This window comes from Mastigoproctus giganteus, chromosome 3, assembly GCF_048544385.1.
Source record: "Mastigoproctus giganteus isolate SK-2022 chromosome 3, ASM4854438v1, whole genome shotgun sequence".
Taxonomy (NCBI): Eukaryota; Metazoa; Arthropoda; class Arachnida; order Uropygi; family Thelyphonidae; genus Mastigoproctus; species Mastigoproctus giganteus.
Genome location: NC_143577.1, coordinates 193120582 through 193144108, shown reverse-complemented (window position 1 = coordinate 193144108; position 23527 = coordinate 193120582). Strand labels below are relative to the sequence as shown.

Below are 23527 nucleotides of genomic sequence, written 5' to 3'. Positions count from 1 at the left end.
ATGCAGTACTCAAGGTGTGGCCTGACCATTGCCTTATACAAAGGGATAATTACCTCCTTTTCACTGCTAGCAAAATTCCTATATAGCATTGACAAATGCTCCATGACTGCTCTGGCAGCCCATCTGCACTGCTCAGCGAACTTCATATCTGACTGCACAATTATCCCCAGGTCGTTTTCATTCTCAACCCTCCCTGAGTGTAGTACCACACAGTTGGTACGTTTCTCTTGGGTTACTGCTGCCCATATGCAGTACTTTGCATTTGTCAATGTTAAACTTCAGTTGCCACTTCTAAGTCCATCTGCCTAACTTTTCTAGATCCTGTTGCAGTAGCATACTGTCTTTACTGTCATTAACAACCCTGCCAACCTTTGTATCATCTGATGAGTATGTTGAGTGTGACAACAAAATTGCCTCAGCCTTCATTATTGGAAGAAATGAAGCAGCACCAAGTAGAAAGAGGCACCAACAATGATGAGAATAACAGTTGAGATAACAGTTCTGACACTGTCAAAAGTCACAGAAGACAGACACTGTGTGGTGTTATATTTGCAGTTGTGATGTTGAAGAGGATTTCATTAATCAGTTTTCAAAGATGGACATGATTATTTAAAATTAAGCCAGAACAATAAGAAACAAAGCATTGTAGGTATATTTTAAAAAAAATTTTTTCCATGTCCTGAAAATGTACTAATGGTATTTCCCGTCATTTTGAAAACACTTTGTGACATTTGACATACTGTAATTTTAGTTCCTGCTTCAAGTAACTTCCACTGTGGTAATATATAACCAAGGAATTCTGCCTGCACTTTAGTTATGTTTAAATCAAGAAATAAGTCATTCAACTCACTTGCTTAATTAAGTGCAGTGCTTTATAATTTTCTGGTTGGTAATCCGAATCTGCTGAAGTGGACAATCCAGCAAAATCTGCAACATAAAGAATCCTTACTATATCATCACTACTGCCTTCATCCTATGATTTTAGATTAGTACTTGGCATTTTTTTGGGCACAAGGGCAACTGGAGGCAAAATGTGCCTATTCCTTTATTATTTTTTATATAAAAATTCGGTCCAATTTGTCATCAGAGTAGATCATACATTCGTATTTGCTTAAGAAAGGTAAGTAGTTCATTTCAATTTGCATTGTTTCCAATAATATGTGTGGGTGATAGAGGTTCTTTCAGTCATGACAGTGAAAGGAAAGTATTTTTTTTGAAATGGGAATAGTGCTTACAATCTAAGAGTATATGCTTGACAGTAAGTTGTAATGTACAATGCATGCATTGAGGTGGGTCATCCTCCTTGAGTAGATATATATGGGTTGGATGTTTATGCCCTATGCATAATCTTGCTAGAACAACCTCTTCCTGTCTGTTTTACCTGAAGCTAGATTTCGATAGTGCTGGTTCCTCTTTGATTTCGAGCAATTTGTTACCTCCAGATTTCAGACCACTGAAATGTACAGATTTTTTTAATGCACTTCAAATAATCTTTATATGGTACTTGGTAATGTGATGGTATTGTACTGTCTGGATGTTTGGCTGCCTGGTCTGCTCTCTCTCTCATTACCTGTGATACCAGAATGCCCTGGGATCCAGCAAAATATCACTGCATGATTCTTACTTCATAGGTGGTTTAAGCAGAAAAAAAATTTGTTTTATGATGGGATGCAATATTGAAAATTTATTGTCTAATGCAGACTCTGCACTCATGGAATCTGTGTATATTACACTGCTAGTATTGTGGAAAGTGTTTATATTCTCTAGGGCTAATTTTATTGCGTATAATTCTGCAGTGTAACTGCTAAATTCAACCGGTAGTGATATAGAAAGTGTAAAAAATGAAAAGCCAGTCACCGCACCAATGGCAGATTCTGTTTTTGAACTGTCTGTATATATTATACAGCGTTGAGCACTGTTGAGGACATAGCCGTTATGCAGTTGTTTAATACTTTCATCTGCCAGGGATTTATTTCCCCGTTGCTGAAAATAGGTAAACAGTGGATGAGATTTACAGACCAGGGTGGATCAGGTACATTATTTTCTTGAAGCATATTGTCAAAATTTATGTCCCAGGTATGTATCAATTCTTTTAATCGAATACCAGTGGTTCTATTTTCAGTAGCTTTGCTGTTGTAAAACGTGGTCCATTCAGGGTTGAGAAGCAATGGTCGAATAGGATAGGATGGAAGGCTTTGAATTTTGGCTGCATAATAAAAGAGCAGCATTTTCCTTCTAAGGCGAAGTGGTGGTTCATATGCATCTACATACAGACTATGGACAGGGGATGTTCTAAAGGCTCCTAAGGCAGCACGAAGGGCACTGTGTTGGATGGTATTCAGTCTGGTTAGTGCACTTTTCCTAGCCAAGTCATAGACAACACAGCACAATACAAATGTAAAAGAGTGTATCTATCAGCAATCCATGCCATAGAAGAAATGGACTGAAGTATATTCAGTTTCTTGAAACAAACAGTTCGGAGATATGTTATATGAGAAACAAAGTTAAGTTTGGTGTCCAACATTAAACCTAGGAAACAAATATTACTGGTGAGAGGTATCATGTGGTTCTTTAGTTGAAGTTCTGGGTATGGATGCAGCTTGCGTATTTTGCAGAAGTGAATTGCAACTGTTTTTTGTTCTGGCATAGACATCCATTCTACAGTGTCCACATTTTATAGCTTATTTGTGGAGAGTTGTAGCTGTCTTTCAATAGTATGAATATTTTTTTAACTGCACGATATAGTTAGCTCATTGGCTTACATATATAATTTACAGTATTGGGAATGTTGTGGGTTATAGTGTTCAGCCTAAGTGAAAAAAAGAGTAACACTAAGTACTGACCCTTGTGAGACACCTTCTTGGGTATAGATACGAGAAAGTACTGTTTGATAACGGACCTGAAAAGTTCTGCTTTGGAGAAAGTTTTGAATAAATCTCAGTAAATGTCCTTGCAATCCTAGGGAATAAAGTTCTTGCAATATGCCATACCTTCAGGTTGTGCCAAAAGCCTTTTCAATATCCAAACTTACCATTACAAGATGTTCATTTTTCACATAAGCATTACGGAATAATGGATATCAATTTTAGAGGATATGGTACTGGTTGATCAGGGGATGGGGAACAAGGCCTTATTGCAGATATGTTAGGATATTTGATTCTGTGCTTGCTTTTTCTGAACATCCGATATTTTTGTCAAGCAGAAATAGGAATCATCAGTATGGTTGTGCAGTTCTCAACACATAAGAAGAGCAAAAGGTATACTTTTAATTTTCCCAGTTAGCACCATCTTCAGATTCTTTGTGCAGGTAATAAAGCTCATATGTGGAATCTAAAGTCTATTACTATTTTCAATATTTATTAAAAATACTGATGAAGGCATATCAAGTTTAATGCTAGAAAAAGGTCTGAAAGGTGGTTAATAACAGGAATCAGGATAGATTACTGCAACAAGACATAGAGAAATTATGCAGATGAGCTGAGAAATGGCAAATGAAATCTAAAATTAATAAATCCAAGGTACTCAACCAGGGTAGCAATAATCCCAGAATAACATACCAACTGGGTATTCTGGGATTACTGCAACCCTATCAGGAATAAGTAAATGGTTATTTCATTTTATAAGGCAATGGTTAGGCCTCATTTTAGAAAAGCTTTGGATCTCTTTAAACAGGTAAAAAGAAGAGCAAACAAGATTGGTCAAGGACACAAAAGGGTACTCTTACCAAGAAAATGTTCAGTTCTGTAAATTGCACTACCTAGAAAGTAGATACCAGTGAAGAGATGTGACTGAAGTGTTTAGTAGTAGTAGCATGTGATGCAAGAAAGCAAGTGCATGAGCTTATGCAGCATCAGCAAAAAAAAAAAAAAAAAAAAAAAAAAAATCACACCATTCCCTCCAAATGCCTGCCCAGTTCCTCCTTAAATTTATTCAACCTATCAACTTCCACCACGACAGATGGAAGTTTGTTCCAGCAATTAACCACCCACTGGCTAAAGGCAAATTTCCGCACATTTATTCTACATCTGTCCTTTCTTAATTTGAATTTATGCCCCCTTAGGTTCATAATCTGAACAAGTGGAAGGATCCCATCAGAATTCAGCATGCTCAATCCATTCAAGGCCTTATCAGAACACCTCAATCAGATCACCGTGCAGGTGCCTAGTCTCCAGCCACTGCAATTTGCAGAACTTAAGCCTCTCTTGGTAAGAGGATCCCTTCATTCCCCTCACCAATCTTGTTGCCCTTCTCAGTACACGCTCAAGTAAATCTACATCCTTCCTAAAATGAGGCCTCCAGATCTGTACACAGTACTCAAGGCGTGGCCTGACCATTGCCTTATACAGAGGGACAATCACCTCCTTTTCCCTGCTAGCAAAATTCCCATATATCATTGACAAAACCTCATGACCTCCCCTGGCAGCCTGTCTGCATTGCTCAGAAAACTTCATATCTGACTGCACAATTACTCCCAGGTCTTCTTCATTTTCTACCACCTTAAGTGCAGTACCACACAGTTGGTACGTTTCTCTGGGGTTACTTCTACCCATATGCAGTACTTTGCATTTGTCAAGGTTAAACTCCAGTTGCCACTTCTTAGTCCATCTACCCAAATTATCTAGCTCCTGTTGCAGTAGCACACTGCCATTACTGTCATTAACAACCCTGCCAACCTTTGTATCATCTGCAAACTTCGACATTAAGCCTGATATACCTTCATCAATATCATTGATAAATATACAAAACAACAGTGGACCCAACACCGAACCCTGTGGGACTCCACTAATAACATTAGTCCACGAAGAGCAGCACCCATTGTTTACCACCCTCTGTCTTCTCCCACTTAACCATCCTTTTATCCATTGTAGCAAATTACCCTTAATACCATTCTGCTCCAATTTGTACAATAGTCTTCCATGCGCAACAGTGTCAAAAGCTTTCCTGAAATCCAAATATATGATATCAAAATTATTTTTTGCATCCAGTTCCAAAATTCTGATGGCACTGATATGTTATGTTATACTCAGATATGTTATCCGAGAAACACAAAGATGACAAATTTAAATTGAAAAAGGATGGTTGCATGACAGATTTGCTTTCAGCCAGAGTAACTGATTTGTTGGAACAAATTTCCATCTGGCATTGTGAAAGTGGGTAGTCTGAATAAATTTAACCAATTAACAGTCACATGAAAACTTGAAATTCCTCTGTGCGAGCGAATGTTTGAAAAATCAAACTTTCACTTGCAATACAAAATACAAAACTGTTCATTTTTTGATGCCACCCCACCTATATTTTCAATCTTTTCAGAAAAAATAATTGTTTTTACATTTCCATTTGAAACATCCATGTTCTATATTAAAAATATATATTTTTAATTCATTTTTAAAAATTAAACCTCCCTCTGTACCTGTGGAGAGCGAATGCAAATTTAAAAACTGTGTCCTTGAACCAACACTTTGATTAGAGGAAAGTGTTAGTAACAGGAGCGCTCACTATATGAAATGTGAAGTGTGTGCGTAAACAGTTTGATTTCAGATAATGCATCGATATCACGAAGCCAGAGGGCATACCGAATGGAGGAAAGCACATGGCAGTGAAGGGAACTTACTATAAATAACCTTTCATCAATCAACACATATACAGTCAAACTTGGTTATAACGAGCATCGAGGGACTGACAATTCCCTCATTATAAGCGTTACTCACTATATCAGTGATGACAGTGATGAGTTAAATCTACCTCCCATTTGTTTATATTCTCAATAAATTGATAAAAAGGATAGATTGAAAAAAACAAAAGATATATTAGATAGAAAAAATAATACAGTATTAATATATACGTACAGTGGTACCTTGGATTACGAGTAACTTGGTCTGCGAGTGTTTTGCAAGACGAGCAAAAATTTTTAATAAATTTTAACTTGATAAATGAGCGAGGTCTTGCAATACGAGTACAGTCAGTCCTCGTATAACACGTGTTTACACTACACGAATTCGATCATACACGATTTATAAATAGGGGAACGATATCTTATATAACACGAACCGAATTCGCTTATGCACGATTCGCCTTTGTGTTTACAAGAAATGGCAGTCGAACGCAGAATCACCCCAAATGAACGCAACACGATGGGAATGAAGAGAAGATTCCGAAAATGTATTTATGTGTTTTATATCAGTGAAGGGGAAACACATTTCACCATAATAACGTAAAAACCAACACAATTCCAGCTATCGGTATACAGTAATCGCAAATGCAATTAGACCGAGTTTACTACCAGTTTATAACAGATTCCACTAGCAGAAACGCAACTGGAAATTGTTTTTATTGTTTTATTGTAGTAACCCCTTGAAATGTGCTTTAGGAAAATGTGAGGTGTTAATAGTGTATCTCTGCCTTTATGGTGTTGTTTATTCAGTTGCTACACGGGCACAGCTTTGTTTATGTGTATCAAGGGTGCCTCCTCATTTTGTAATTGTGCTTTATTTCCAAAAAATTGCCTACCGAGCGTCACGTGATCACGTGCTGCTCGGGATTGTGGTTAATCGTCTCGCATGTTCGGTCTCAGTCGGCATACCTCATTCGTATACAGTCAACATTGTAGTGAACATTCGTGCTAGCGTTGTGACCACGTGTATGTGCGTAAAGCAATTTTTTTTTTTTGTGTTCAAATTTAGTGACTGTTATTTATTAACTGTACACTACGAAAATGGCCCCAATGAAGAAGAGGGTTGAAAAGGAAGGCGGTAAGAAGAAGGAGATGATTACAGTAGAAATTAAGAAGGAAATCATCGAGAAGCACGAACAAGGTATGAAAGTGGCCGCCATCGCAAGATTTTATAAGAAGTCTACGTCAACAATTTGCACAATATTAAAGAAGAAAGAAGAACTAAGGGGACTAGATGTAGCAAAAGGAGTCACGAGAATATCAAAGCAACGGCCACGTATTCTGGAAGACGTTGAAAAGTTGCTTTTGGTGTGGATAAATGAGAAGCAACTAGCAGGTGATACTGTGACCAAGAACTTGATCTGTGAGAAGGGAAAGGCCTTGTACGCCGACCTCGTCAGTAAACAGCCAGGTACGTCTACAGAAAACGAAGAAGGCTTCAAGGCGAGCAGGGGATGGTTTGATAACTTTAAGAGGAGAAGTGGCATCCATAGTGTTGTGAGGCACGGAGAGGCTGCGAGTTCGGACGCTAAGGCAGCTGAGGCGTTCGTTGCCGAGTTCCAGAAGCTCATGGTTTCCGAGTGTTACCTGCCGCAGCATGTTTTTAATTGCGATGAAACGGGGCTTTTTTGGAAAAAGATGCCAAAGAGGACCTACATTACAGCAGAAGAGAATGCAATGCTCGGTCACAAGCCCATGAAAGACCGTCTCACCCTCTTGCTGTGCGCTAATGCAAGCGGTGATTTCAAAGTCAAGCCCCTGCTCGTGTATCATTCTGAGAATCCACGAGCCTTCAAGAAATGCAAGGTGCAGAAGAGCCAGTTAAATGTTATGTGGAGGTCCAACAGCAAGGCTTGGGTCACTCGTATCTTGTTCGTTGAGTGGATCAATGAGGTCTTCGGTCCTGCAGTGAAGAAATACCTTTTAGAAAAAAAACTGCCACTCAAAGTCTTGCTGGTTATGGATAATGCTCCTGCTCATCCTCCAGACCTTGAGAACGACTTACTGGAAGAATTCGAATTCATTAAGGTCCAGTTCCTTCCTCCCAACACCACTCCATTACTCCAGCCCATGGATCAGCAGGTCATTTCGAACTTTAAAAAGCTTTACATCAAGGCACTATTTCAGCGATGCTTCGAGGTGACCGAAGGAACTAACCTTACCCTCCGAGAGTTTTGGAAAAATCATTTCCACATCGTAAACTGCCTCAAAATCATCGATAAAGCCTGGGATGGGGTCACCAAGAGAACCCTCAATTCTGCTTGGAAAAAACTGTGGTCTGATTGCGTTGAGGGGTTTGCTCATGAACAGGAGCTGCCAGTTGTCGATGAAATTGTGTCCTTGGGGACGACCATGGGACTGGAGGTGAATAAGGACGACATTCAAGAGCTGGTGGAGGAATATGACCAGGAGTTTACCACCGACGAACTGATGGATCTGCATCGCGAGCAACAGCAAGGGGTGATGGAGGAGATCTCGTCTGAGGAGGAGGAGGAGGAGAAAAAAATGGAGACATCCCTCTCTTCAAATGAGATTAGGGAGGTGTGTAAAATGTGGGAAACAGTGCAAAATTTTGTAGAAAAGCACCACCCGAATAAGGCTGTGGCAGTGCAAGCGATGAATCTGTTTAACGACAATGCAATGTCATATTTCCGCGAAATCCTCAAAAGGAGGCAAAAGCAAGTGTCATTGGAGAGGTTCTTTGTTAAAGTCGCACAAAAAGAAAAAGTCAACAGATAGTAGTGATTCCGTTAGTGACAGTGAAAGTCGTTCTACCCAATAATTAATAAATTCGATTGCTTTTAAAAATATAAAAAGGTATGTATGTATTTCGTATTAATCATTTTTACAGTATGTGAATATTTTTGAGTTTTGGAACAAATCATCTGAGTTTCCATTATTTCTTATGGGGAAATTCGCTTTGATATACGAGTGCTTTGGATTACGAGCACGTTTCCGGAACGAATTATGCTCGCAAACCAAGGTACCACTGTACATATTATTTGTATTAATATACTTTTATTCGGTTTGTAAATCAATCCAGCCCACCATTGTTACATACAAAATCGTCACATCCAAATTGTTTAGCAAATTTTTCCGCTTGAGTCTTCAAGATCAGACCATCTATTGAAAACCCAACACTTCTTTGTGTAGTGAGCCATTGAAGCAATGCTTCATTGGCGTTTGTAACCTTGCACTTTCTAATTTTTTTTTGTTTTTTGGTTATGTTCTTTTCCAGTGCTGATATGTAAACGTGTTTATTCTTCCATAATGTCATTACTGTTGAAGAGGACAAAGAAACTTTTTTACACACTTCAACATTTTTTGCACCACATTCTAACTCATGAATAAATTCAACTTTTCACTTTCTTTTGTTAGTAGACATGTTTCCGAAGGAAGAGTTCATTTCTAACTGATTTTATTTAAAATAACAGTAAAGTGATCTGCATACAAAGTTCTTAGAAGTCCCGTTTACAGAATTCTTAGAAGTCCCAAAATAAATTTAAGGTTCGATGAATACAAGACAATCTGTAAATAGGGTGATGCGACAAGCGGAATGGCAATGCACTATTGTATAACCCCCATCCCCGAAAGGACAAGGTCATAAACTAGCTGTTCATCCGATGTGATGCAGGTGGTCATAAAGGCTAATTGCCCTTTTCATTTTTGTCTATTCCAAGAATTGGGTTTTTTTGACTACCCAAGCAATTAAGAATGTTTGCATAGTTACCAAAATTTGTACGGTATATCTGTGTAGTATGCTCATTATAACAGTCAGCGATTGTATAGGAATACATGTAAATTAAAATCATTATGGCTTTTTGCTCATTACAGCCATGATCTCATTATTTCCGTACTCATTATAACCAAGTCCGAGTGTATATAATTAGGTTTAACTTAATCCTGAACTTTTCCTAATTATGTGATAATTAACAGGCACTTGTGAAATTTCCTGCGAGAATTCAAAGAAAACACTTTCAAGGACAGGTATTAAGAGGTTTAGCTGTCTGTGTGTGTGTGTGTGTGTGTGTGTGTGTGTGTGTGTGTGTGTGTGTGTGTGTGTGTGTGTGTGTGTGTGTGTGTGTGTGTGTGTGTGTGTGGAATAGAAGCGCAAATTGCTAAAATATTGTTTAGGTTAAATCAACCCCAAGCAATTAACACATAGTTAAGGAAGGATTAAACAAATTATTAGAACAGATGAATAAATGATGTGACAATGTTTTTTTTTTTTTTTTCTGCTTGCTTCCTTACTAATAACTAACATTAATAACTTTTATTATTTATTAATTATTTTTTTTATTATTATTATTATTTTACTCTTTTTTTTTTTTTTTCTCCTTTCTTTTCTTTTCTTTTTTTTTTTTGGCTGGTACAGTATAAGCCTTAGGCTTCCTTTCGCCATATGACTAATACTAATACTAACAAATGTTGATAAAACATGTCTATAAAATCACAATCTAAAATCTTTAAAAGTCTAATTACCTGAAGCACAGCTTTGAAAATGTATTATCATGCCTTTCCATCATTTGCAATAATATATATTATAAAAATAATAATAATAAAACAAATTAAAAACTACAACTTAACAGTTATTAGTAATTTGTAACACTAAGATTACTAGTAGTCTATATACACAGAATTCAGAATTCATTTGCTTTACCAGCTTAACAATCAAACAGGATTCACACAAATGAAGACATGAAATCACATTTTAATACACTTCTTTCAAGCAATTTAAAATACTAAAAAACAAAAATATAGCTCAAAATCAGTCACTTACTTGATTTGGATCTGAAAGAATCCAAAAGGAATTTGACTGTTCAGAATTTAAAAAGTTTGCAAAGTGATTCATTAGCTTTTGGGCCTCTACAGCTCTAGCTCTAGGAGTGTTAACACTCTCTAATTGATCACCTAGATGAACAACTTTTGTTGCAACATAGTCAATTCTCTCATCTAATTCATGAAATGTTTTTAAAGAAGACTGAAAAAGAAAACAGTAACTTGTTAATTAATAAAACAGTATGTGTCAGTCTATGCCTCTAAATGCATTTTATATAGAAGTATATTAATTTTATTAGAATATATTAATTGCAAGTAAGTATATTGGTATATTAAAAGGGCTTCCATAGCCGAGTGGTCAGGAGCGCGAGTGCAGTAGCACACGCTCCTTGAGTAGACCGGGGTTCAAGCCCCTGACTGCTAAATACGGTCGATCTGCCAATCCGCACTGGACCGGCATGACAGATTATGGGCCATTTCCCCTCAACATGAATTGTTGAGGAGGCTTCCATCCTGCAGTGGGTTCATAATGGCTGCAGTTTACCTTTTTATATTAGTATATTAATTATAACATACCAATATTACAATTAATATACTACTGATTTTTGAACTACATAATTTTTCTTATGCCAGTCATTATTGCAAAATGATATTTTCTTGTGTCAGCTTAATAACCAGTAGATTTATAAATAAAATGAAAGAAAAAAAACATACTTATTGGTGCAAATCAGTAACACAGAGGGAACATATTTCTGTGGTTTTTTTCCCCCCTAATTCAACATAGAAATTTAAATAATATATAATTAATACTACTGTGTTTTGTTATATTTCTGTCTTGCTAATACTGATCCATCCTGAAATAGTGATAGACTTAGGCTTACACTTGCATTAGAAATGACATCATTACCCATGAATCAGCCTAAAATTATTAATTTTATTTTTAATTGAATAACCTCACCAAAACAACCAAATCCATTATTTATTAAAATCTGTAAGGCGTCGTTATGACAGACTGTTTCAATCTTAAGAATCGCATTAGGTAACAACGGCAACATGTTAAAGTAATTTTGTTAAAATAAAAAAGTTGGTCTAAAAAAGCAACCAAGTGGAATGTGGAAGAAAACCTGATTAAACATGTGAAAAAGCTATATGAATTATAACCACTGGTACTGGGCTGCAATGGCCCAAAGAAGTACATATACATATATTTTTTTTCTTCTTCTTTATTATTTTTTTTAAATTTCAACAAAAAAAGTGGAAATAATTCAATAATTAATGCTACCTCTGCATTATATTTATTTTCTTGCTGTTTGAGAAATGCTGCATTTCCTTCTAAGATAGTGACAAGCTTGAACTTTCTCATTTAATCAGAAGTGCTTGATCAAAAATTTTTCACCCATACATTGCATGACTACTTTTTACACTCAACTTATTGGTAATGGCAATTAATGATGCAAGGAAGCAAACAAAGCAAAAAAAAAAAAAAAAAAATCCCACTTCCACAGCAGCAAATGAAAGCTTGTTCCAACAATTAACTAACCTCTGAAAGCAAATTTCCATACACTTATTCTGCAACCATCCTTCCTCAATTTAAATTTGTCCCCTTATGTGTGGGTGTTATCTGAGCAAGAGTAAGGATGTCATCAACACTTAGCTTATTCAATCCATTCACAGCCCTAAACTTCTGAATCAGATCTCCTTGTGGGTGCCTAGATGTGCAATTTATAGATCTGAAGTTATTCTTCCCCTCATTAATCTCACTGCTCTCCTCTGTGCCCATTCCAACAGATCCAAAGTGTTCCTAAAATGAGGCTTCCTTATATGCAGTATTCAACATATGACTTAACCATCACCTTATACAACAGGATATCACTTCCTTATCCATGCTGTATATCACTGACAAAACCCCACAAGCTGTCCTAATAGCCCATCTGCACTGCTCTCAGAGAACTTCAGGTCTGAATGCACAATTACCTCCAGGTGGTTTTTATTCTCCACTTCCACGTGTGGTGGTATCCACAAATTTGTATGTTATTCTGAGGTTATTGTTACTCATCAGGTCTTTACATTTATCTTTAATTAAACTTTAATTGCCACTTCTCTACCCATCTGCCTAATTTTCATAGTTCTTACTGCTGAAGTACCAAGCCATGATTACTGTCATTAACTGCCATGCCAACCTTTGTAGCACCTGAAAACTTAGACATTGGGCTTATAATTTGATATTGATGAAGGCATATCATATATGGCTTCATCAATATCATTAATAAATACAGAAAACAATGTGAAAACTTAGCATTTAAACCAAGGAATCCAAGAATTTAGCCCAAACATTAGTCCAAGAATAGCAGTGCCCATTGATAACTCTATCTTCTCCCAATCCTCTATTCACTGCTAAACCAAGTTGCTGAGGCCACTCATTAACTGATGTGATTCCAGTAAGAATCAAAAAGTCTGCCATAGCAATGTTTTGTTTTTAAGCACTGCTTTGACAAACTGTTTTGGTTCTTACTGGAATCACATCAATTAGTGAGTGGCCTAAGCAACTTTGTGCTGAGCAGTGAATAATAAGTTTTAATAATGTTCCAAGTAGTAGTAGTAGTAGTGGCACATGATGCAAGAAAGCAAGTGTAGGAGCTTATGCAGCATCAGCCAAAAAAAAAAAAATAAATAAATAAAAAAATAAAAAAAATAAAATCACACCATTCCCTCCAAATGCCTGTCCAGTTCCTCCTTAAATTTATTTAACCTATCAACTTCCACAACGACAGATGGAAGTTTGTTCCAGCAATTAACCACCCGCTGGCTAAAGGCAAATTTCCGCACATCTATTCTACATCTGTCCTTTCTTAATTTGAACTTATGTCCCCGTAGGTTGGTAATCTGAACAAGTGGAAGGATCCCATCAGAATTCAGCGTGCTCAACCCATTCAAGGCCTTATAGACCTCAATCAGATCACCGCGCAGGTGCCTAGTCTCCAGCCACTGCAATTTGCAGAACTTAAGCCTCTCTTGGTAAGAGAATCCCTTCATTCCCCTCACCAATCGTGTTGCTCTTCTCTGTACACGCTCAAGCAAATCTACATCCTTCCTAAAATGAGGCCTCCAGACCTGTACGCAGTACTCAAGGCGTAGCCTGACCATTGCCTTATACAGAGGGACAATCACCTCCTTTTCCCTGCTAGCAAAATTCCTATATATCATTGACAAAACCCCATGACCCGCCCTAGCAGCCTGTCTGCACTGCTCAGAAAACTTCATATCTGACTGCACAATTACTCCCAGGTCTTTTTCATTTTCTACCACCTTAAGTGTAGTACCACACAGTTGGTACGTTTCTCTGGGGTTACTTCTACCCATATGCAGTACTTTGCATTTGTCAAGGTTGAACTTCAGTTGCCACTTCTTAGCCCATCTGCCCAAATTATCTAGATCCTGTTTCAGTAGCACACTGCCTCATTAACAACCCTGCCAACCTTTGTGTCATCTGCAAACTTCGACATTAAGCCTGATATACCTTCATCAATATCATTGATAAATACACAAAACAACAGTGGACCCAACACCGAACCCTGTGGGACTCCACTAATAAGATTAGTCCACGAAGAGCAGCACCCATTGATTACCACCCTCTGTCTTCTCCCACTTAACCATCCTTTTATCCATTGTAGCAACTTACCCTTAATACCATTCTGCTCCAATTTGTACAGTAGTCTTCCATGCGCAACAGTGTCAAAAGCTTTCCTGAAATCCAAGTATATGATATCAAAATTATTTTTTGCATCCAGTTCCTTTGTGACCACATCATAATAACCAATCAAATTTGTCAGACAAGACTTTCCCTTAACAAACCCATGCTGTGTTTGAATTATTGCTGCAGTCTTGTCTAGATGATCCTGCAATGAATCTTTAACCAGCGACTCCATTATTTTACCCGGAACAGAAGTTAAACTAACTGGTCTGTAATTACTCGTGTTACCCTTCGATCCACCTTTGTAAATTGGGGACACATTTGCACATCTCCAGTCCGTGGGAACCTCCCCTGAGTGAAAGACTGCTGTACAGATTGAAGCAATGTGGCATTAGGGGGCAAGTTACTGCTATGAATGAAGGGCTGCTGAGTGTCAGAAAATGGAGAGAGTAGTGATAATATTTCTATAATAAGTCAGGTGAGAACGTAGGGTCCTCCAAGAATAAAGAAGAAAAATAATACAGGTATCTCCAGCAAAACTGCAAATTCTGGACTATCCCATTATGGTGGTCTTGAGGTAGTTTTTTTAGGAGCATTAAAGTAACTTAAATCTTACTGCTCCAGTAGGTACAGGCGTGTGGTCATGGGATGAACTGCATGTTGTGTCTGAAAATTCCGGAATAACTCATGGGAGAAACCCTATCAGCTAACTACAGCCACGAGTGAAGCATCCTTTACAAACCTTCATCATCAACAGACTTTAAACCCAGACCTCTCCAAACAAGGGACTAGTGGCAAAACCACTACACTATCACTGAAGACGAGTCATGAATGTTAAGAAGCATCTTAAATACATACAGTATGCAAGTTTGGAAATATCATTTTAGGCCTTCGAAAAGGAAGAAACCAGGATTCTATAAATTGTTGAATCTAAATATTAGACATCTAGGCTTTAAGACAGTCATGTAAACTAATGCTGATAATAGCACTTTATTCTTTCTGAAATGATATGCACAAGACAACATCAATTTAAATTGAAAAAGGATACTTGCAGAACAGATGTAAGAAATTTTGCCATTAGCCAGAAAGTAACTGAGTGGATTAAACTTTCCATTTATTGTTATGGAAGCTGGTAGCTTGAATAAATTTAAAGATTGGGAAAATTAGTAGAAAGGATCAAGATCCTTTCTACTCGTGAGCTGAAAGGATCATGATCCTTTTTGCTCATGAGCAAAATGGTAAAGTTTTTTTTTTTTTTTTTTTTTAATGGTAATTCAATTTACCAATACAATGCAAAAAAAAGCATTCCTTGGTAAGGCCTGTAGTGCTTACATTTCAGAATTTATGAAAATATAAAGAGATTTTACATCCAGGACTCAAGAAATTTGTTCAAGATCTAGGTACTGCCTACAAAAAGTTAATTGTCAGATCTGAGGGGATGGGATGACATATTAAAAAAAATAAAAAACATAGAAGCTTCTTCCTCATATTCCCTGATGATGTAAAAATACCTGCTTACCTTACTTACTAGTGCTGTTTTCATATTGATGTTACATACATTAAGCACTGAAGTTTAGAGGACTTTCTTCATGCATATGAAAATTTGGAAAAAAGACTGCAAATTAAAGCTAAACTTAAGTGTGTCATGCAAATTTGTCCATGTATGATAACAGGACAGAGAAGAATGACAACAGCCTTGCTATCAATTCAATCATGGGCAGAATTTTTCTCAGCATGATGCAAACTTGTTAACAGAGGGACTTTTCTTAATATAGAATATTAAGAAATGGAATACAATTATGAAAAGCATTTGAAAAGTTTGTGGACTGAGTATGATGGGTTTATTTGAAGAGTCTCATAACATGTTACTTTTCAACATAGTCTCCTTTGTAGTCAATAAACGTTTTCCACTGATACCGCAGTGCATTGATTCCAGGAGCAAAGGAAGTTTTCTCTTGTGCCTCCAGGAATGTAATAGTAATGGCAAATAATGAAAGAAAGAAAACTTATGTAGCATCAACCAAAAAAAAAAAAAAAAAAAAACCCAGTTCATCCATTCGTACCTTCCAAGAATTTGTCTGGTTTTCCCTTGAATTTATTCAACCCATCCACTTCTGCACACCTATCCTGCAACCATCCTTCATCTACTTGAATTTATGCCCCGCATGTGTGCAATCTCAGCAAATGGAAGAATACCATTAACATTCAGCTTACTCAATCCATTCAAGGCTTTAAACACCTCAATAGTCTCCCTGCAGGTGCCTCATCTCGAGATGATGCAATTTGCAGAACTGAAGCCTTTTAGGTAAGAGCAACCTTTTGTTCCCTTCACCAATCTAGTTGCCCTTCTCTGCAGCTGTTCCAGCAGACCTACATCCTTCCAAAAGTGAGGCCTATTGACCTATATACAGTACTCAAGATGCAGCCTAACCATGGCCTTATACAAAGGGATAATCACCTCCTTATTCCTGCTAGCAAATTTTCTGAATGTCACTGACAAAACACCATGAGCTGTACTGGCAGTGTCAGTATGTCTGCTCTGCTCAGAGAATTTCATGTTTGACTGCACAATTACCCCCAAATCTTTTTTTCATTCTCCACTACCCTAAGTGTAGTGCCACACAGTTGATAAGCCGACCGGGCTAGCCGAGTGGGTAAAGTACCTGCCCGGCAACCCAAAGGTCGCGGGTTCGATTCCCGCCTCGGGCTTGGATCAAAGTACTGCAAAAACCTTGGGAGGTGCAATATGGCCACAGAAGCTGATGCGCCAACAACTACCAAATCAAAAAAAAAAAAAAAAAAACAGTTGATAAGTTACTCTGGTGTCATTGCATCCAATACAGCAATGACATCACTGTTGGTGGGAAAATGGATGCCCACCAGGCTTTCCCCCCCCCCTCCAAATTAGGAAATAGGCAAAAGTCTGATAGCTACGTCTGATGAATATGAATCAAAAGTAAAGGTTTGTTTGTTATTTGGTTTTTAGGAGCATTAGCAACTAAGGCCATATTTCTCTGGGGATATGCGGTGGTCATTCCCCAACCTTGCTGCATCCTCCGTATTTGGTGGTCACGGGCTCGAACCCTGGTCTAATCAAGAAGCGGGTGCTACGCACTGCTGCTCCTGCCCACCTGGCTACGGAGGCGCCCAAAAGTAAAGGCTTAAAAGTAATAGATAATATAGCTTTTATGACTTATCTGTGCACAATAGAGCTATTGTGCACAGATAAGTCATAATGCACAATAGAACTATTACATAAATGTAATAGTTCTATTGTGCATAGCTTAATTTGGAATGAACACTGGTTATTTAATTAGACTTAAAACTTTTAAAGGCTAGCACAAGGTATCACTTGTATAGTGCACCTCTCGGATGAGATTGATAGTAATTAATATTTATAACAGGCAAAACTAAAGAAGAAAAGTAACATAATAGCGCAGCTACTTCGTTTATTATATACAGTTAAGGACAAGCATATGATATAATGTATAAAAACCTACCTCATTTTTCCCAAGAAGTTCTTTAATTTTTTGCCAATACTGTTCCTCATTTGCAGTACAAATGACCTCTGAACTTTTACATGTTTGCTTCTGGGATTCATAGAGAACTTCGAGATGATTAATAACCTGATCAAAAGCATCATATAGTATATCTGGATTAAAATTCTCTGCATCACCAGGAGCACCAATTATCCGCCATGCAAGTATTTCAACAAAATCCTCAGCATTAAAAGGATCCTGAGTTAAAAGCTAAAAAAAACAAACAAAAATTAAAATTGAATATATAAATAACAGTTAAATGTTAAGTATATGTGCATATACAAATATATTATCATTATATTAGCAGAGGAATATGATGCAAGAAAGCAAGCTTCTACAACATCAGCCAAAAAAAAAAAAAAAAAAACCCACTTCCCATTTCACCAATCCATTCACTCCAAAAGTCTGCCTGGTTCTTCCTTGAATATATTTAAGCTATCAACTTACACAACAATAGATGGAAGTCTGTTCCAAATATCAAATACCTGCTGGCTAAAGACAAGCTTCCACACTCTATTCTACAACTGTCTTTCCTCAATTTGAGTTTATGCCCCCTCAAGTTCGTAATCAGAGCAAGAGGAAGAATCCCAACAACACTGAGTTTGCTCAAACCATTCAAGACCTTACACCTCAATCAAATCACCTCGCAGGTGTCTAGTCGCCAGAGGCTGCAATCTGCAGAACTTAAGCCTTTTTGGTAAGAGCATCCCTTTGTCCCCCTCGCCAGTCTCATTGCCCTTCTCTGTACTCATTCGAGCAAATCAACGTCGTTCCTAAAAATGAGACCTCCAGACCTGTACGCAGTACTCAAGGTGTGGCCTGACCATTGTCTTATACAGAGGAATAATTACCTCCATATCCTTGCTAGCAAAATTCCTGTATATCATTAACAAGACCCCATGATCTGCTCTGGCAACCTGACTACAATTCTCAGAAAAGTTCATATCTGACTGCATAATTATCCCAGGCCTTTTTCATTCTACACTACCCTGAGTGTAGTACCACACAGATGGTATGTTTCTCTGGGTTTTTGCAGATCTACCCATATGCAGTACTTTGCATTTGTCAATGTTAAACTTCAGTTATCACTTCTCAGCCCATCTACCCAACTTTTCTAGATTCTGTTGTAGTAGCACACTGGTTATTAACAATGCTGCAAAACTCTGTATCATCTGCAAACTTCAACATCAAGCCTGATGATTAATTACAAGATTAATTTTTCATCAATATCATTGATAAATACAGAAGACAACAATAGGCCAAACCCTGGGGAAGTCCACTAATAACATTAGTCCACAAGGAGTGGTGTCCACATTACCACTCTCCATTTTCTCCCACTCAACCATCCTTTTATCCATTGTAGCAACTTGCTCTTAGAGCCATACAGCTCCAATTTGTATAACATTCTTCCATGTCCAACAGAATCAAAAGCTTTCCTGAAATCCAAGTATATGATATCAAAATTATTTTTTGCATCCAGTTCCTTTGTGACAACAGCATAGTATCCAGTCAAACTGGTCAGACAAGACTTCCCCTAAATAAACCCATGCTATGTCTGAATTATTACTGCAGTCTTGTCTAGATGATCCTGTAATGATTCTTTAACTAGCGACACCATTATTTTCCCCAGAACAGAAGTTAAATTAACAGGTCTGTAATTACTCATGTCATCCTTTGATCCCTTTTGTGAATTAGGGATACATTTGCACATCTCCAGTCCATGGGGACCTTCCTGGAGTCCAAGGATGCTGTAATAACTACTAAGTGTTTGCTTACTTCCTTTATCGCCTCCTTTAATATAACTGGATAGATCCCAACAACCCCCAAGTGTCTTTCTTATGTTTAACTTAAACAAATTTAGCTCCCTGTTAGAGTTTAATAAGCTTCTCAGTCCGTAGCCGAGTGGTCAGGAGCACATGCTCTTTGAGTTGACCGGGGTTCAAGCCCCTGACCACTGAATACGGTCGATCTGCCAACCCGCATTGGACCAGCGTGGCAGATTATGGTCCATTTCCCTCAACATGAATTGTTGAGTAGGTTTCCATCCTGCAGTGGGTTGATAATGGTTGCACTTTACCTTTTTTTAAGCTTCTCTCCTCCACTTCCCTACAGAATTCCTCATGTGAATGTAGATGCAAAATACTCATTCAGTTTGTCAGATAACTAAGCGGGATCATCAACAGTTGAACAATCGATATCAAGTGGACCAATCCGATTCAACCCCTTCCTTGTAGAGTTTAAAAAAGCAAAGAAAGCTTTGCGGCTTTTCTTTGCATTCTCTGCCAAATATTTCTCATAATCTGCCTTTGCTTTCCTAACCTCCTTTATGACTTGATTACAAACTAGCTTATATCTGCCATAGGCTTCTGTTCTGCCTAAAAATCTGTATTCATCACATGCATTTTTCTTCTGTGACAAGTCTTAGTAGTTCATCTTACATGTATTTAGGGCTAAACCTTGAACATTATTTCTTGGTATGAAATGCTTAGTAGCTTACAACATTAATTCCTTGAATGCTTCCTCTATTTAGAATTTGTTGTTGGTAACATCATCAGTTGGTCCACTGATAGAATTTTAAAACTGTCTGAGACCACTGTAGTCACACTTACGAAAGCAAAATCCCTTCTCTTTACCCCTGCTGGTGGTCATGTCTTTAAATAAGTCCCACATCAATACACTGTGATCACTGCCACCCAGTGGTTCCTTTATCTGGAAATTCATAATGCAGGAATAATCACAGCTGATAATCAGATCAAGAATATTACTCCCTCTGGTTGCCTCTCAAACATGGTGTTGTAGAAAACAATCATCCAATATATCCACAAAAGTCTTGCTAGTGTGCGAATGACCAGACTACAAGTTCCAGTCAATATCTGGGAAGTTAAAATCCCCCATTATAAGACATTCTGATTTACTGACTAACTCTATTTCTCTGTTTAATTTATTGTACTTATCAGAGTCATTAGGCCTATAACTCACTCCTATCCTCATTTTTGCTTTTTTTCCAGTGCTTATGTCACACCAAACTGATTCTATGTTGCACTGTCCATCTATGTCAACTGGATGCACTTCCTTTGATTTTATGTGTTGCTTAACTAACATTATAACCCCTCCTCCCTTCCTATCCTGTCTATCCTTTCTGTACACACTGTACTGACCATATTCCAATTGTGCACTGCTTATATCTGTGTGTAACCATGTCTCTGATATCCCAACAATATCTGCCTTTGATGTTTTTGACCAGCACTTCAAATCAAATTTATTTACTAAATATATACACAAATTTAAACATTCTTCTAACTATTGTCATTTCATGTTTTATATCTGACAAATAATAATTATTTACAGTGCATATTTAAAGTTGATATTTATATCAATAAATCAACAAACAAAAAAAAATACTATTTAATAAAATATACACTATTTTGGTCTGTTTGTGTAATGCCACTCCCAGTGTCCAATGAGGTCATTGTTTCATTTCATTTTCATGATACATTATTTTATGATTAGTTGTACAAGACATATCGATGCTCTAAAGTGTCAAGTTATTCATAAAATATTTTAAATATTCATGTGTGTTAAGCTTATAAAATGAGAACAAAACAAAAAAAAAAAAAAAAAGAGAATTGATTGATCATCTCTTAAAAGTATAGCAAAGCAATTACAATTCATAAGGAAGGCCACATGTACGAAGAAATAGCAAAATAACTTCAGGGTGAAGCTGCCAAATCATGTGGTAGCAAAATATACAACTGCTACAAAATAACTAACAATACCTAAACTGCTCCAAGATTGTGCCAAAAATCTAAAGTAACAGCTCAAGATGAAAGAATTTGTTGAGTGGCCCTATAAGATGACAGAACTTTTAAAGATATAAAAGAAATATTTCAGAAATCTTTCCAATTTTGAGTGTAACATGATTGTGGGAACAAGACATGCACCTGTCAATACTTAACAACAGCCAAGATGGTTAGGTGCTTCTGTTCTGTGGTGTTACAAGTTTACTGTGACTGGCTCAACAGCAATTGAACAGCCAGTCAAAGGTCACATGTGGAACAGCCATGTGTGTCTGATGCCCATTGTGAGCACTGTGTGTCTCCTCATAACAGCAGCAATGCAGCACAGTGGCCTAGCTAATCATTCAGTACAACATAGGAAGAACAAGACCAATATCCACATAGATTAGCAACAGACAGTTCATATAAACTATGGAAGTTGGCAACCATCACAGATACCCATGCTCACTGCGAGACACAAGAAACTGTACTTTGCATGGGTACATCAACACCAGCACTGGATCACCAACATGTAGAAATCTGTTACCTGGTCTGATGAATCCCATTTCCAACTGTATTGTGCTGAAGAGCATATCTGCATTTGGAGAAATGCAACATAAAACCATGGCACATGCATGTGGTGTTTGGCAATCTGGAGGCAGTGGTGCTATGGTTCAGGGATTGTTTTCATGGCATGTTCTGGGTTCTCTGTTCACTATTAATCAATGGCTTGATGGAATGCCTATCTTTCTATCATTGTCAACCAAGTATATTCCTTCATGCTGATGTATCTAAACAACTGCAGTGTCTAGCAACCAAAAAACCTGCCATGCCAAAAAGCCCAGCAGGTTGCTAACTGGTTTCAGAAACATAACAAATTCTCCATCCTCCCATAGACAGCAAACACCCTGATCTCCACCCAATTGATCATGTCTGGGAATTATTGGGAAAGGATATTCGATGCTATGACCATCCACCTGATAATGTGAGGTAGTGCTGGACACATGTAACGTATGGATAGCACCACCACACCACATCCTGTAATATATATATTCTTGAACACTACTTTTAAGCCTATGTTTTATTTTTATTAAATTTTCAGTTGTGACAATGCTGCGGTTATGCGGCATTAATACTATTGTAGAATTAAACAATTAGACATTATACGTGCATTGATATATTATGTCAAAGTCCCATTAATTTTTTTTTGTGGGTGGTGGTGAAAATTTTTATTGTTTTGGGCAGAAAGCATTACCAGTAATTAAGGCTTAACTAACTGGCTAGCCATAGTTGTTCTAGCAGTTGTTGGTTCGCCTATAGTTCCATGTTAACAATTAACATGGAATCAAGTTAACAAATATATAAATGTAAAGTTTGGAAAGATTTAAAGTAAGATGGGAGAGGAAATAAAGGAAATTAATTAAAGACTGAGTCAATAAATATTAGGAATATAGCTAGGAAGAATTAGGAAGGTAACATTCCTTCACATGGCTGTCTCTCTGCTACTTCCTCAGAGGCTTTGAGCAAGACAGATAGCCATACTAAAAGAATGTCTCATGCATACCCATTTCTGTAGTCTCAATAACAGTTTTGCTTAGTAAGTACTCATGTTTAGTTCTGGATGTCCTAATGTAATAAGACAAAAAAAATTTAATTGTTAATTTATTTTTAATTAATTTAGTTTTAAATTTTTGGATTATTATTAGCTGCAAACTGGGACTGAGCCCCAAAGCCCGACGGGTATGCATCAGAGTAAATAAAAAAAAGTATATAGGTATTTACCTGTGATCACTATAGCTGGTGGTTGGTACTAGAATGCACATGCAATCTGACTGGGAGCCGCTTTATAGGAGGCCGGGGTGCCATCTGGTCTGATTTGTTGATTAGTCTGTCATTAATAATTATATATGTTTAAGGGATGGGTTCATTTGCTTGTTAGTGATTATGCAACCTGTATTAAATTTGTAATCAATGGTTAGGGATTACAGTGAATACCTATATAGATGTTTGGGTTAATATATTTTAAAATTACATTTTTTTTTTTTTTTTTTTTTAATCAAATTGGTAATGT

At 37.3% G+C, this 23527-nt stretch overlaps 1 protein-coding gene across 2 annotated transcripts in view; it reads right to left on the bottom strand.

Annotated features, from left to right (window-relative positions):
* Positions 1-23527, bottom strand: part of Sec10 (Exocyst complex component Sec10) — a 225498-nt gene that overhangs the window by 190170 nt on the left and 11801 nt on the right. For both annotated transcript variants that reach the window (XM_090369552.1, XM_090369553.1), the window contains exons 2-3: positions 17642-17890; positions 10452-10652 (exon numbers count right to left, since the gene is read on the bottom strand). In XM_090369552.1, the coding sequence (XP_090225678.1) occupies positions 10452-10652; positions 17642-17890 (450 nt within the window). The remainder of the gene's footprint in view (positions 1-10451; positions 10653-17641; positions 17891-23527) is intronic.